Genomic DNA, 11,597 nt, shown 5'->3' with positions numbered 1-11,597 from the left:
GCGCTCCAATCCCGAGTCTGCCGGGTTTATTCCTTGTCGTCCACGGGGTCACAGCATTCGCTGCAGCTCGCTGCCTGCCTTGATTACACCATTACAGCCGGCTACCACACACGCAAGGGCTCACAGCTCTGGTAGCACTGCAAGACCTCGGCCGGGCAGCTACTCAGAACAGGAGCGAGGAGACTTTGACTCGGACACATGATGGGAATAGTTGCTGCCGAAAGCACCGCGCCTCAGGGAGATTGACAGGAGACGCAGCCCTACTGACCCCCAATACCCAGACCTGCAGCCCTCGCTCACCTCGGGATTTTACAACTTGAACCAAGGCTGGCTAAGCTTGGGTCCAGTTGACGGCATCAAGGGCACGAGCCCCGCCCCTCCCCTTTCACAAGGCATCAGTCCTTTCAGCATTGGGCGGAGCTAAAGTGAAGATCCTGCCCATTCTATTTGAAGCCAGGCATCTCGGGCGGAAGTCTTCCGAGTTAAGAGTGTGCCCTTCATAGTTTCCTTACGGGCACTGCAACTGTTGAGCAGGAGGTTCCTGCCTTTTCCTATTCCCTTTTGTTTCCTGCTCTTTTGGTGGCCTAGAAATGGATGGGAATGTGCCCTCAAATCAAAGGAGTTTTCATTCGTCAGACAATATATATATATATATATACTTAACAGTCTCACACTGTACACCTGGCTAGCCTCTGCCTTTCCATTGTTGGAATTACAGGCATGATCGACGATAATGTCCTGTTGCATAGTGTAAGATTTGTGTAAGTAGCTGATTCAGAGGATTTTGAGCATTTTAATGCAAAGGTGAAGTGGACGAATATGCCAATTACGCAGATATGACCGTATGGGCGCACTGCAATCTCGCACTGTAGCTCATAAATATCTATAATATGCATGCCACAAATTTCAAGCTAATATTAAAAGGCGGGCATATGGCACGTGGCTGTAATCCCAGCATTCAAAGACCAGTAAAGATTGCAGTGAGTTAGAGGCCAGTCTGGGCTACAGAGTGACAGTTTGCCTCAAATAAACGCAAACATATATTCATGCATACATCCGAAGAGCTAAGGATGTAGTTCAGTTGGTATTCATCTACTTGCTCAAGGCCCTGCCTTAGATTCCAAAACTGCATAAATTTAGAGTGGTCTTTCATTATAATCTCAGCACTCTGGAAGTGAAGACAGGAGGATCAAGAGTTCAAGATCATCCTTGGCTACATGGTGAGTTTGAGACCAACCCCGGCTACCAGGACCTGTTGCCCTCCCCCCTCCCCTAAAAAAATCTGGACAATAAAAGGGAGTCTGCTGTGAGAATATGCGTTCTGTGGGAGTCCTAAAGGATTTGGGTGAGTTGTTGCAGGTTTCCTGATAAAGTTGCCTGAGAGGGAAGTCTGGGAATATATTAGTCATACTGTGAAGAGGAACAGCCTGTTGGAAGAGAGTATTTTGATATACAGATAATCTTGACCACTGAGCTATCTTAGCAACTGTTGGAAGATTTGAAAAATAAAAATTCATCCAAAACATAAAGTTAGAAATGTGGCTAAATGACCAAGGGCTTGTTCCATGCACTGTTTCCACAAAACAATCCCCAGTACTACAATAATAACAGTAAAAGAAGCTGTAAAAGAAGTAAAAGAAGTAAAAAAAACAGCTCTTTTTTTTTTTCAGCAAACATTTAAGGAATGCATTTTCTCAGATTCTGTGCTAGTCATTGTAAGGAAGAGATGAATAAAAGGGGAGCCTTACCCACAAAAGGCCCACAGTCTAATAGAGGCAAAGGAAAAAGAAACAAATATAAACTAGGTAGTAGGAGAGTATAAATACAGAGAACATTCCTTCACACACACACACACACACACACACGTGAACCAACACCCACACCCACTCTTCACCACCACCTGGGGGTTATTGTTTTGTTCTGGTCAGACTGTAGCACTCTATTTGGGGTATTTAGGCCTCTACCTCTCTTCCCCCAAACCCCTAACCCTAAGGAGAAGACAGCAGATGAGTGAGGAGAGGGGCGCAGACCTCTTTACTTTTCCTGACTGTTTAGGATCAGTGGGTCATTGGGGGCTACACCACTCTCCATGAACAGCAAACGTAGTCATCTCAAAGACCTTGCGCCCTGTGAGCTTCTATCTGCTCCAAACTGCCACACTGTTCGCCTCTGGTCTCTCAAAACTGCCACTTGCCACACACCAACACTGCATTCCATGCCATGGCAAGCCACACTCTCCTATCTTCAGAGCCCTAGACCAAGCCACTCTCCATGATGGAGGAGGAAGGCCATTACCAGCCAGCAAAAACCACGTCCCACACACCCCACAGGAGACAATTAAGAGCTGTGGACACACTAAAGCCCAACTAAAATCCACATTTTCATAACATAACTGAGTTTACAAAGAAACCAAAACTTCTATTACCTCAGGCATGAACTGGAATTGCCCTCAAAAGTGTTGTGCAAGGACATTCCCACTAGAGGTGTTCCAAACTGACCTGAAATAGCTCTGGCCGGGACTCCAAAAAAAGAGACATTAAACTCCAGGGCAGTTAGTACAAAGGGCTTAAGAGAACCCCACTTCATCACTGCAAAAATTAGAAGACGGAGATGTTCTATTTAGTATTGTCCAAGTAAGGGTGTGTGTGTGTGTGTATGTGTGTGTGTGTGTGTGTGTGTGTGTGTGTGTGTGTAGCTCCCAAAAAGAATTTGGGCTCAGATTGGGAGCCAGTTTCTTTCGGTTTTGGGCAATAATCTAATACCTTTATTGGTGCCATGGTTTGTATTTTCAAGTTCATGGCTTAGATTCAAGGTTACTAGGAAAACATCAGTGCTAGCTCAGTTAGTGGTCAGGGCACACCATTATTCCTCTTTGTGTCAGCACACAGAAGAAAGTAGGAGGACCTGGAGGATCCTACAGAGACATGGGGCATGGGGAGGACATCTGAAGCAGAAAGGCAATCATGTGGAGGGCCAAGGGAGTGTGAGAGAATGTAAAATGGCGAACAAGAACCTGACACTTGGCCAGAACCAAAGCTGTGTATGCTGGGCCTCTCCTCAGATGGCATTTCTTGTTAAGGACCTGACACTGTCTTCCACTAGATGGGGACCTTTGAACATGTGAGGTTTTGCAGGGTGTGTGTGTTTGAGACAAGGCTTACCTATGTATCCTAAGCTGCCCTCAAACTCATAGCAATCTCACCATCTCCACCTCCTGAGTGGCTGGTTTACAAGCTTGAGTCACCATGCCTAGTTGAATACTTTACAATTTAAAATGTATTTTTATTCTGCTAGAAAGAGAGCAAATTTTAGTTAGTATAGCAAACTATTAAGTTCCATAGATAATATTAAGACAGGCTAAAAAATCCTATTATCTTTTGGAAAAGATTTTTTTATAAGTATAAAAAAAACCTGTAAATAAAGAACAAAATGAAAAACCTTCGAACAATATTGCTTTTTTCTCTTTATTCTGTTTTATATAACTGGCTATATTGCAATGTTGCCTTGTTTAATCAATATTAATATAACTAAAAAGTATTATAGAATAAATTTACAGTTTAGTAATTATAGGTTATTCCCTTTTAGATTTTCATGTTTTTTTTCCTTAAAACAAAACAAAACAAAACAAAACAAAACAAAACAAAAAAAAACAGGGACTCAACTAGCCCATATATGCCTTGAACTACATCTATAGTGGAGGGTAGCCTTAAATCCCCAACCCTCCTCATTTGCACTGTTATCAACACTGCTGTAATTTAAAAATATTCGTAATCCTCCCCACTGCCAACTGCTAGGATCACAAGGAAAAGACGATCAGCAAACCCGGAGTGCTAGAATTACAGGCATGTCATCCTCCCCATCCTTTTTTTAGGCTTTACACTGGAATCTGAACAGGACCCAGTGTTTGTAAAAGTAATGTTCACTATTTATAAGACCTCCTGGAGATGTTATAAACTACTAAATTCAGTTATAAATTTGGTTTCTAAGCAGTAAGAACTTACTGGTAGGTAAGCTTTCTTTGCACCATGAATCATTTGATGGTGAATGAAAAGGATGATTTTAACAACTTCCCATCTCTTTATGTTCATGTTTCCCCCTGAGTTTTGTGCCATTAAAGGAAGGTTTTCAGTCTGAGGTTCTCTCACATTTATACTCACACAATTACTCACAGCTGTGGATTTTCCTATGATGGTTAAGGTATGCATTCAAGCTGAAGGCTTTTCCACAGTCATTACGCTCATAGGGCTTCTCTCCTGTATGTGTCCTCTCATTTTGGTTAAGATGTGATCTTCGGCTGAAGGCTTTCCCACAAAAACTACACTGATAGGGTCTCTCCCCAGTGTGAAGTCTGTGATGCTCAGTGAGGGTTGAGCTTTGACTAAAAGCTTTACCACACTCATTACACTTGTAGGGCTTCTCTCCTGTGTGGCTTCTCAGGTGCAGCTTAAAGGATGAAGGCTGCCTGAAGGCTTTCCCACATTCCTTACACATGAAAGGCTTTTCCCCTGTATGGATTCTCTAATGTTCAATGAGGTGCATTCTGTGGCAGAATCTTCTCCCACACTTATCACACACCTAGGGGTTTTCTCCTGTGAGGACTACCTGAGGTTGGTTAGGAGTTGAATGTTGGTTGAACGTCTCTCCACATTGACTGTTTTTTTTTTTTTTTTTTTTTTTACCAAGAATACAATTAGTAAGAACAGCATTCTGATGAAGATTTTCCTATACTCCATATAGTCATAAAGTTTCTCTCTTACATTGATTCTGTGATAATAATTCAAATCTGAATGCTGTCTGATGCTATGTCTGTTGTGGTATATTAATATTTACTATTGAATTATCTTGTAGTTAAGCAAGCTAAATCAGCTGTATACCCAAATCACCACACAGAGACTGGGATTTATTTAATTAACCTAGAGCACAATGCTGGGCAATGGATATTCCATCTTAAACCTCCAAGCCCACATAGTTTCCTACCATTCAGATTTCACCCACTATACTTGCTTTTCATCATAACCTAGGTCCGTTCTGTCTCTCCACGTGGTTCCGAGACCTCTCCTGTGGATTCTCCTCCTCTCTCCCCATTTGCTTCCTTCTCCCCCACTCCAGACCAGGATTCCCACCCTATCCTCTCCATTGCTCAGCATTGGAGCTGGTTGTTTAATTACAATATAGAGAACAAATGGTGGCATGTTTACAGAAACTTGAAATGGGTGATGCTCAGAATAAGTATCACAATGCAATGTCTGGAATGAAACCAGATTGTGGGGTAGAGAAATCAGCATTTAAATAAACAAGGGTAAATTGTATACATTCCACAAAAACATTATACCAACATTTCCTCCTTTAAGCCCAATAAAAGGCTCCTTCTTTTTTCAATACAATAATAATTATAAAAGTTATGAAAACTATTAGGTAAGATTTACATGTGCAATGTCCACTTTACATGCATTTGGCAACTTAGGAGAATGTATTTGATTATCTATTCTATCTCAACAAGTTTAGAATTCTATACCTACATTAACTTTTATTCTTACTGGCATTACTTATATGAAAACATTTTCTTAAATTCTAAAAAACTTAAGCTTAATTGTGGAACTATAACTATTGGTCTTCAACCCCACCAGAGACTTGAGAAGGAATAAAATTAGTTACTGGAGTAAACAGGAAGTGCATGTTAGCAGCTTTTAAAAAAATAAAAAATTGACAGAGACAGTTTGCTGCCTGAACAGTCACCCAAAACTCGCTATAATGTTGGAACATCATCTTCAAACCTCTGGCTCAGAATATTTGACAGACATATATATGAAGCAGGAACTATTCAGGACTTGCTTACCTGTCTTGGCAGAGTTTGGCAGTCGACTTGTCCTGCATTTAAGCTTGCCCATTTTTGGCAGAATTTGTCTGTAGTGAAGGGAGGGTATTTTCTTTACCCGAGTGGCTCGTTAGCCATATTTGAAGCTATCTTCATATGGAGGTTCTTCAATGCTCATGATCATCTTTGAGGTAGGCGGGGTGCTGCTAGGAGATGACCTGTCTCATTGTCAGAGAACTTCCAAAACAATAAAGACATTTTAAAATGCCATATTCTGTAGGTCTCTGAAGTTTTTGAAGACTTCCTATCTTTATGTAATCGATCTGTCTACAAAATCATATCTATCTGTTAAACTTAGGATGTATACGCCTGTGATAAATTAGACTACTGTCTGACATGACTATGAGTTTATTAACTAGCAATTAACTATTAATTAATACCCTAAATAGTTTTTAATAGCAGTTTAAAAGTATGGGAAATAACCTTGGATTTGTATCAATATTCTAAAGCTTATACCAAAGTATCAAAAATAGACTTATTTTTTCATCAATATACAAAATCCTCTACCAATGAGTTAAAAATAACCTTATTTGAGAATAACAAATAAAACCTTAAGTTGAGTAGATTCAATAATCTACCTTTTGTCTTATTATTTCTATAAGGTATCCGTGTATTCCCCCTTTCTTTCTTTTTAACCTCTTTTCTCCTTATTTAAGAAAAAGAGAAATAAAAAGGAAAAGAGAGGAATCCTTGAGTTTAACCTTGTTTTCTCTCTTAATAAGGCTATTAATAATTATAACCATCTCCCAATGACATTAAACATTCATAGCCATAGAAAACAACCAAAAACCTACACAACCCCCCTTAGGGAAAATTGGAAGTCATTATCCTGGATTTCTTCTAGGTGACATTTTGGACACATAGAAATCCTGTTAAGGGGCCCAAAGAAAATTAGGGAAAAATGGTTAATTAAGCAAGCAATAACATTTGTGGTCCAGTCTTTGAATGCTGAGAAATTTCAGGCTTAATAGAAGTCCTGTTTGGAACAGTCTAAAATGCTGGACCAATTGAGATTAGTAGCTTTCTTCAAAGCTCTCTTGGGAACAGGCTTTGATGGGAAACAGTAATTGAAGCAGATGAGGCAGGAACAAGCAGAATGCTGGAACATGTAAGATGCTGGAACAGATGTGTCAATGTCTCAGCATGCTGGAAGGAGGATTCTGTGAGGTTTGATCCAGTGTCTCCAGTGTCTGGTCCTTTTGTTCTGCAAATATATAATTTATCACAAGCATTATACAGTTCTGAAATTATAAATGTATGAGATGTTCAGAATGAAACTAAACTGTAAACCAATTTTATCTATGTCAATTAAAAGAATGGTATAATAAAATTTGAGGATATTGTAGCCAAGGATTTATTGGCCATGTATTGTTGAAGTTCTGGCTGGAGACATTTTATGTCTCAGTCAGTTTCAGAGTTGTTCCCATGTAAACGGATTAGCAATATAAGTTACCATTATTATCGAACACACAATCATTATCATGTTGAAATAAAAACAAGGTTGTATAGATCAAAATATCTTTTTGGGCTCTTGGGCTCCTGTTGTATTAGGCCAAGCTGTATCTATCTCCTGGGAAAAGGCCTTCCATTAGTGAGACAAGCTGGTTGCCTTGCGCAATAGAAAAGGCATGTTTTAAGTAAACTTTATATAAACTCCTTTTTAATTTAGAGTTTAAGCATACCCTAGGCATCTTGTACCTGTTTAGAGGTTTAGGCCTAGGTTTTTATATGTGCTGTTACTATTTTTGTCCTATCCCGTTTTTTATACAGAATGAACAGTTTTGCTTTTATAGCCAAACTTTATATAAACTCTCTTTTACTTTTAGCATTTAAGCATATCCTACGCATCTTGTACCTGGGTTTTTACATTTGTTTTGGCTATCTCTGGCTTGCACCCTTTTTTATATGGGATGGATGGTTTTGCCTTTTAAACATATGAATTATAATTTTTGAGTTTTTAGGACTTAACTAGGCTGGCGTGTACTTTGCTACCTGTAAGCCTCCTGTGTTTTTTTTTGTATCAGGTGTGACCAACATTTGTCCCCTGTGAAAATGTCTTACGTTTGAAAGGATAAGCCAGCTTCCAGAGCAGTGTGACATCTTAATTTAGTCAGTATTCAAAAGATTTTAGGCATGCAGTTTGTATATTTGTCTCGCAGCCTAAGACCTTACATTGACCAACAGAACATATTTCTTAAGCCAAAATACCCTTTGGCACCAGTTCTCCTGTGGAAGTCCCACTTTCTGAGATTGGCTGGCCTTTCTAGAGCAGTATGAAATAATCTCTTTTTACATAAACCAAAAATTGATGTAAATCTAATCTTTAGAACAATAAGAACATAACATTTATAATTAAGAAAAAAAGAATTTACATGGTAATCTTAAGGAAAATTTTGTCACTTTGAATCTTAGACAATCTCTGCAAGTGGCTAAACAGCAGGAGTTGCCACCTGGCTTTTATTTTGTAAATTAGGCTGATCCGGAACTCAGAGATTTGACTTTTTGTTGTTGTTGTTTTGTTTTTTGTTTTTTACTTTGTGTTGGGATTAAAGGCATGTGCCTTCACCAGCTTGTTCAAATATTTTTTCTCAAATCAATATCATTGTAACTCAAAGCTTTTAAATGAAAATCAAGCAAAAAGACAAGAAAATTTTAAGTTTTGGGTCAGTTGTGCCAATTTAGGCTCTAACAAGCAAAGCCCAGTTGGTTATTTTTTGGAATTTAGTTGATGTTTCAGTGAATTGGCAGACCCATACCAGAAAGAGCTGACAAGTATCTTGCAGCCAGAGAGCTTTGAATTTTAGCTATTATTAATTGTTGGAAACAATTAATGAATGATGAGGCGCACAGCAGATCTTATATGAAAGAGGTTTATTAGATGAAGATGAAGAGACAGAGAAGGAGAGAGGGAGACATGATAGGGGAAGAGAGGGAGTGCCCCAACAAAGAAAGGGTAAGAAGGCAAGAGGCAAGAGAGGCCAAGAGAGACAAAGTAGTGGGTTGATCCTTTTAAGGAGCAACCTAACCACGTCTGCCAGGTGTGGCTACCTGGCCTGTGACACATGATGACACCATAGGTTGCTGGCAACCCAGAAGCAGGTGCCTAAATACTTACATTCTTCTCTTTTTCTATAATTAAAAAATGAGGAACCTGGGCTGTTTCTCATATAAGGTAAGTTAAAGTATATAATTTAGGTTCATTAGAAGGAAGCAGCTCTTGGTTGCTATGTAAAGGGTAAGAAAGAAAGGAAAATAATAGCAACAAAATGTCCAGATTATATGGTCAAGAGGAGGAGGAGGGAAAGCCTCTGCCCTGAAAAGTTTAGGGTAGAGGGTTTTCAGCAGAGAGTTGCCAGCCACGAAAGGTAGCAGGTAGGGACTGGGGAATGCTGGGAGAACCTGGAGCTGCTTGTCCTGGGCCTGAAGCACACCATTCCAGCCTTTTGTTAATAATAAGTGAATAATGGGTATAGATTCTCTTCTGGCTACTTCCTGCTGACACTGCAGGCGCTGTAGGGAGGTCAAAAGGCTGAAATGCTGGCCAAGTCCAGGAAGAACAGGCTGCTTTGATGCTGTCCAGGGTCTGTAAGACCATCCATGGCTGGGAGGGAAGGTGCAGGTCCAGCCTGATGGAAGTCTGTGAATACTTGTGGTAGCTGCTTTGCCACTGTTGTGGATGTAGGGAGCACCTGGGTCTGACAGGATACTGGAACATATATATAGGCAGAAGATAAAGTTAAGGAGATTATGGAGAAAATTCTTTCGGTGTATATTTAAAACTTTTGCGAGAGCCAACAGAGGTGGAAGGTTTGGATCAAAGAGACTTGAACATGGGAACCTCCATTTACCTGAGGGAACCTGCATTTACCCAGTCACTGGCGTAATTAAAAAGGCTTTGCTTTGGATCTGTCATCTAAGGAAATTGAGGCCAAGTTTGACCAAGTAGAGAGTTTACACACTTCTGTGTGTAAACTTAGAGGCCCTTAAAGCGGGCACTAGGTGTAGAAACCTGAAATTCTCCAGAAGACACCCCAGAGGAGAATCTGGAGGAACGGACAAATGCACTATTCCCATTGGGAGGTAGGAGCCAGTGACCTGTCATGGCGTCCAAGATCAAGGTTTAACTCAGAAATGGTCCTACCTGATCCAGCAGCTCCTCAGCTTTGGCTAGAGACTAAGGGCACAGCTGGCCGTAGGAGGCACAGTTTATCTAGTGCTAGGAGTTTTGTAGGCAAGTGTGAGGGGGAGAAACTGTGGGTGTAGAGGGAAAAAAATCTCTAGGGGAAAGAGGAAGTCCTAAATGGAGCAAAAAGGGTCAATTGTAGCCAATGAAGCCTGGCTGGGGGGTGGGGTGGTGTCCCTCCATCTCAAAAGATAGTAGGAAGTTGCAGATGCTGAATGGCTAAGCTTCCCCTACCAAGAGTGGCATTTATACTGATCACTGAGGTGAACTCACCAATCCAGTGGCTGGCCAATGAGGAGAACTCACCAATCCAGCCAGTGTTGCCTGTAGAAGGCAGCAATCAAGTAACCAGGAAAGGGAAGTCCCCAAACCAGGGAAAGTGGAGGACTCCCACCTTCTGAGATAGGCAATAAGTACATACTTATCTGGAGCCCAATTGACCTGAGAGGTGGATTTCCCGAAGCTTACAAGAATTACTTTTAAGTTTTACGAAGGAGGTAAAACTTTAGACCTGTTAGCGTCACAATTATAATCTGCATTGAAATATACATTGTAGAAAAGGCAGTGGACATACACATTTATGTTAACAGCATAAGCATTCTTTAAGGTGATCTCTGAAAAGGCAGAAGCCTTTCCTGAAGTACAAGGGACAAAAGCCCACTTGATTTTAACCTTTAGTATAAGCACACGTTAAGGAGATTTACAATCTTGAGCTTGGAACCATGATAGTGGGTAGTATAGCGGAATGTTTTTGTATTAGAGTTGGATTAATAAATCAGAGCTCTGTTGATAAAGGTCAAAGCTCTGGATAGTTAATATAACAGCAGCAGAGCAACAGGAGGAACTATTAAGCCTTTTTACCTATTTAGGATACCTTAAATCACCTTAGCCCTTGCAACCTTTATAACTTGCATTTACCAACCTTAAAACATTTTCTTAGACCCTCAAACATTTATATCTTGTGTTAACAATCTTAAGACATTTTTAAGACCCTCAAACAACATTTTTTTTTGCCTTTGTATCTAGTCATTTACCATGAGACATAGGTGAGACTGCTATGAACATTTATTGTCCTTAAGCTAAATACAGGGATGGTAAAAGGTTTCATTCAGGCCTGTTTCTTGAGTCTGGCAACAAGGCATATTGTATCTAGATCTTACAATAGCAACTCTAGGACTCAGTCTTAAGGCCTGGTCTCCTGCATATGAAGAGAACTGAGAAGGCATCTGAAGTCTCCCAAGACAGAAGTTGGCAACAAGTCTGTGGGATCCCACTATGAGGAAAAAACAGACCTGCAATGTTACCCTGGCTGGGTGAGGGTGGTGGAGGTCGATGAATCAAGGAGCCATTTGTCCTCCGCTAGGCCAAGGAGCTGGAAGGCTGGAAGTGTCTAGTGGCTCTTGTGCTGGTTGAGCTTCCATGGCTGGGCACAGAGGACAAACCTGCATGGGAGTGTTTTGACTTCCAGAGGCCGGTCTGCCGGCAGGAGGAAGAGGAGGAGGAGGAGGAAGAGGAGGAGGAAGAGGAGGAGGAGGAGGA

General features: G+C 40.7%; 1 protein-coding gene across 1 annotated transcript in view; it reads right to left on the bottom strand.

Annotated features, from left to right (window-relative positions):
* Positions 1-4,161: 4,161 nt before the first annotated feature.
* LOC129675891 (putative zinc finger protein 56) overlaps positions 4,162-11,597 on the bottom strand; it is an 11,210-nt gene continuing 3,774 nt past the window's right edge. Inside the window, exon 4 of the mRNA XM_055606027.1 lies at positions 4,162-4,505. Coding sequence (XP_055462002.1) covers positions 4,162-4,505 — 344 coding nt within the window. The remainder of the gene's footprint in view (positions 4,506-11,597) is intronic.

Source organism: Psammomys obesus, unplaced genomic scaffold (assembly GCF_907164565.1).
Source record: "Psammomys obesus unplaced genomic scaffold, mPsaObe1.curated_primary_1811, whole genome shotgun sequence".
In the NCBI taxonomy this organism is placed as follows: Eukaryota; Metazoa; Chordata; class Mammalia; order Rodentia; family Muridae; genus Psammomys; species Psammomys obesus.
This window is presented reverse-complemented; position numbering and strand designations above follow the sequence as displayed.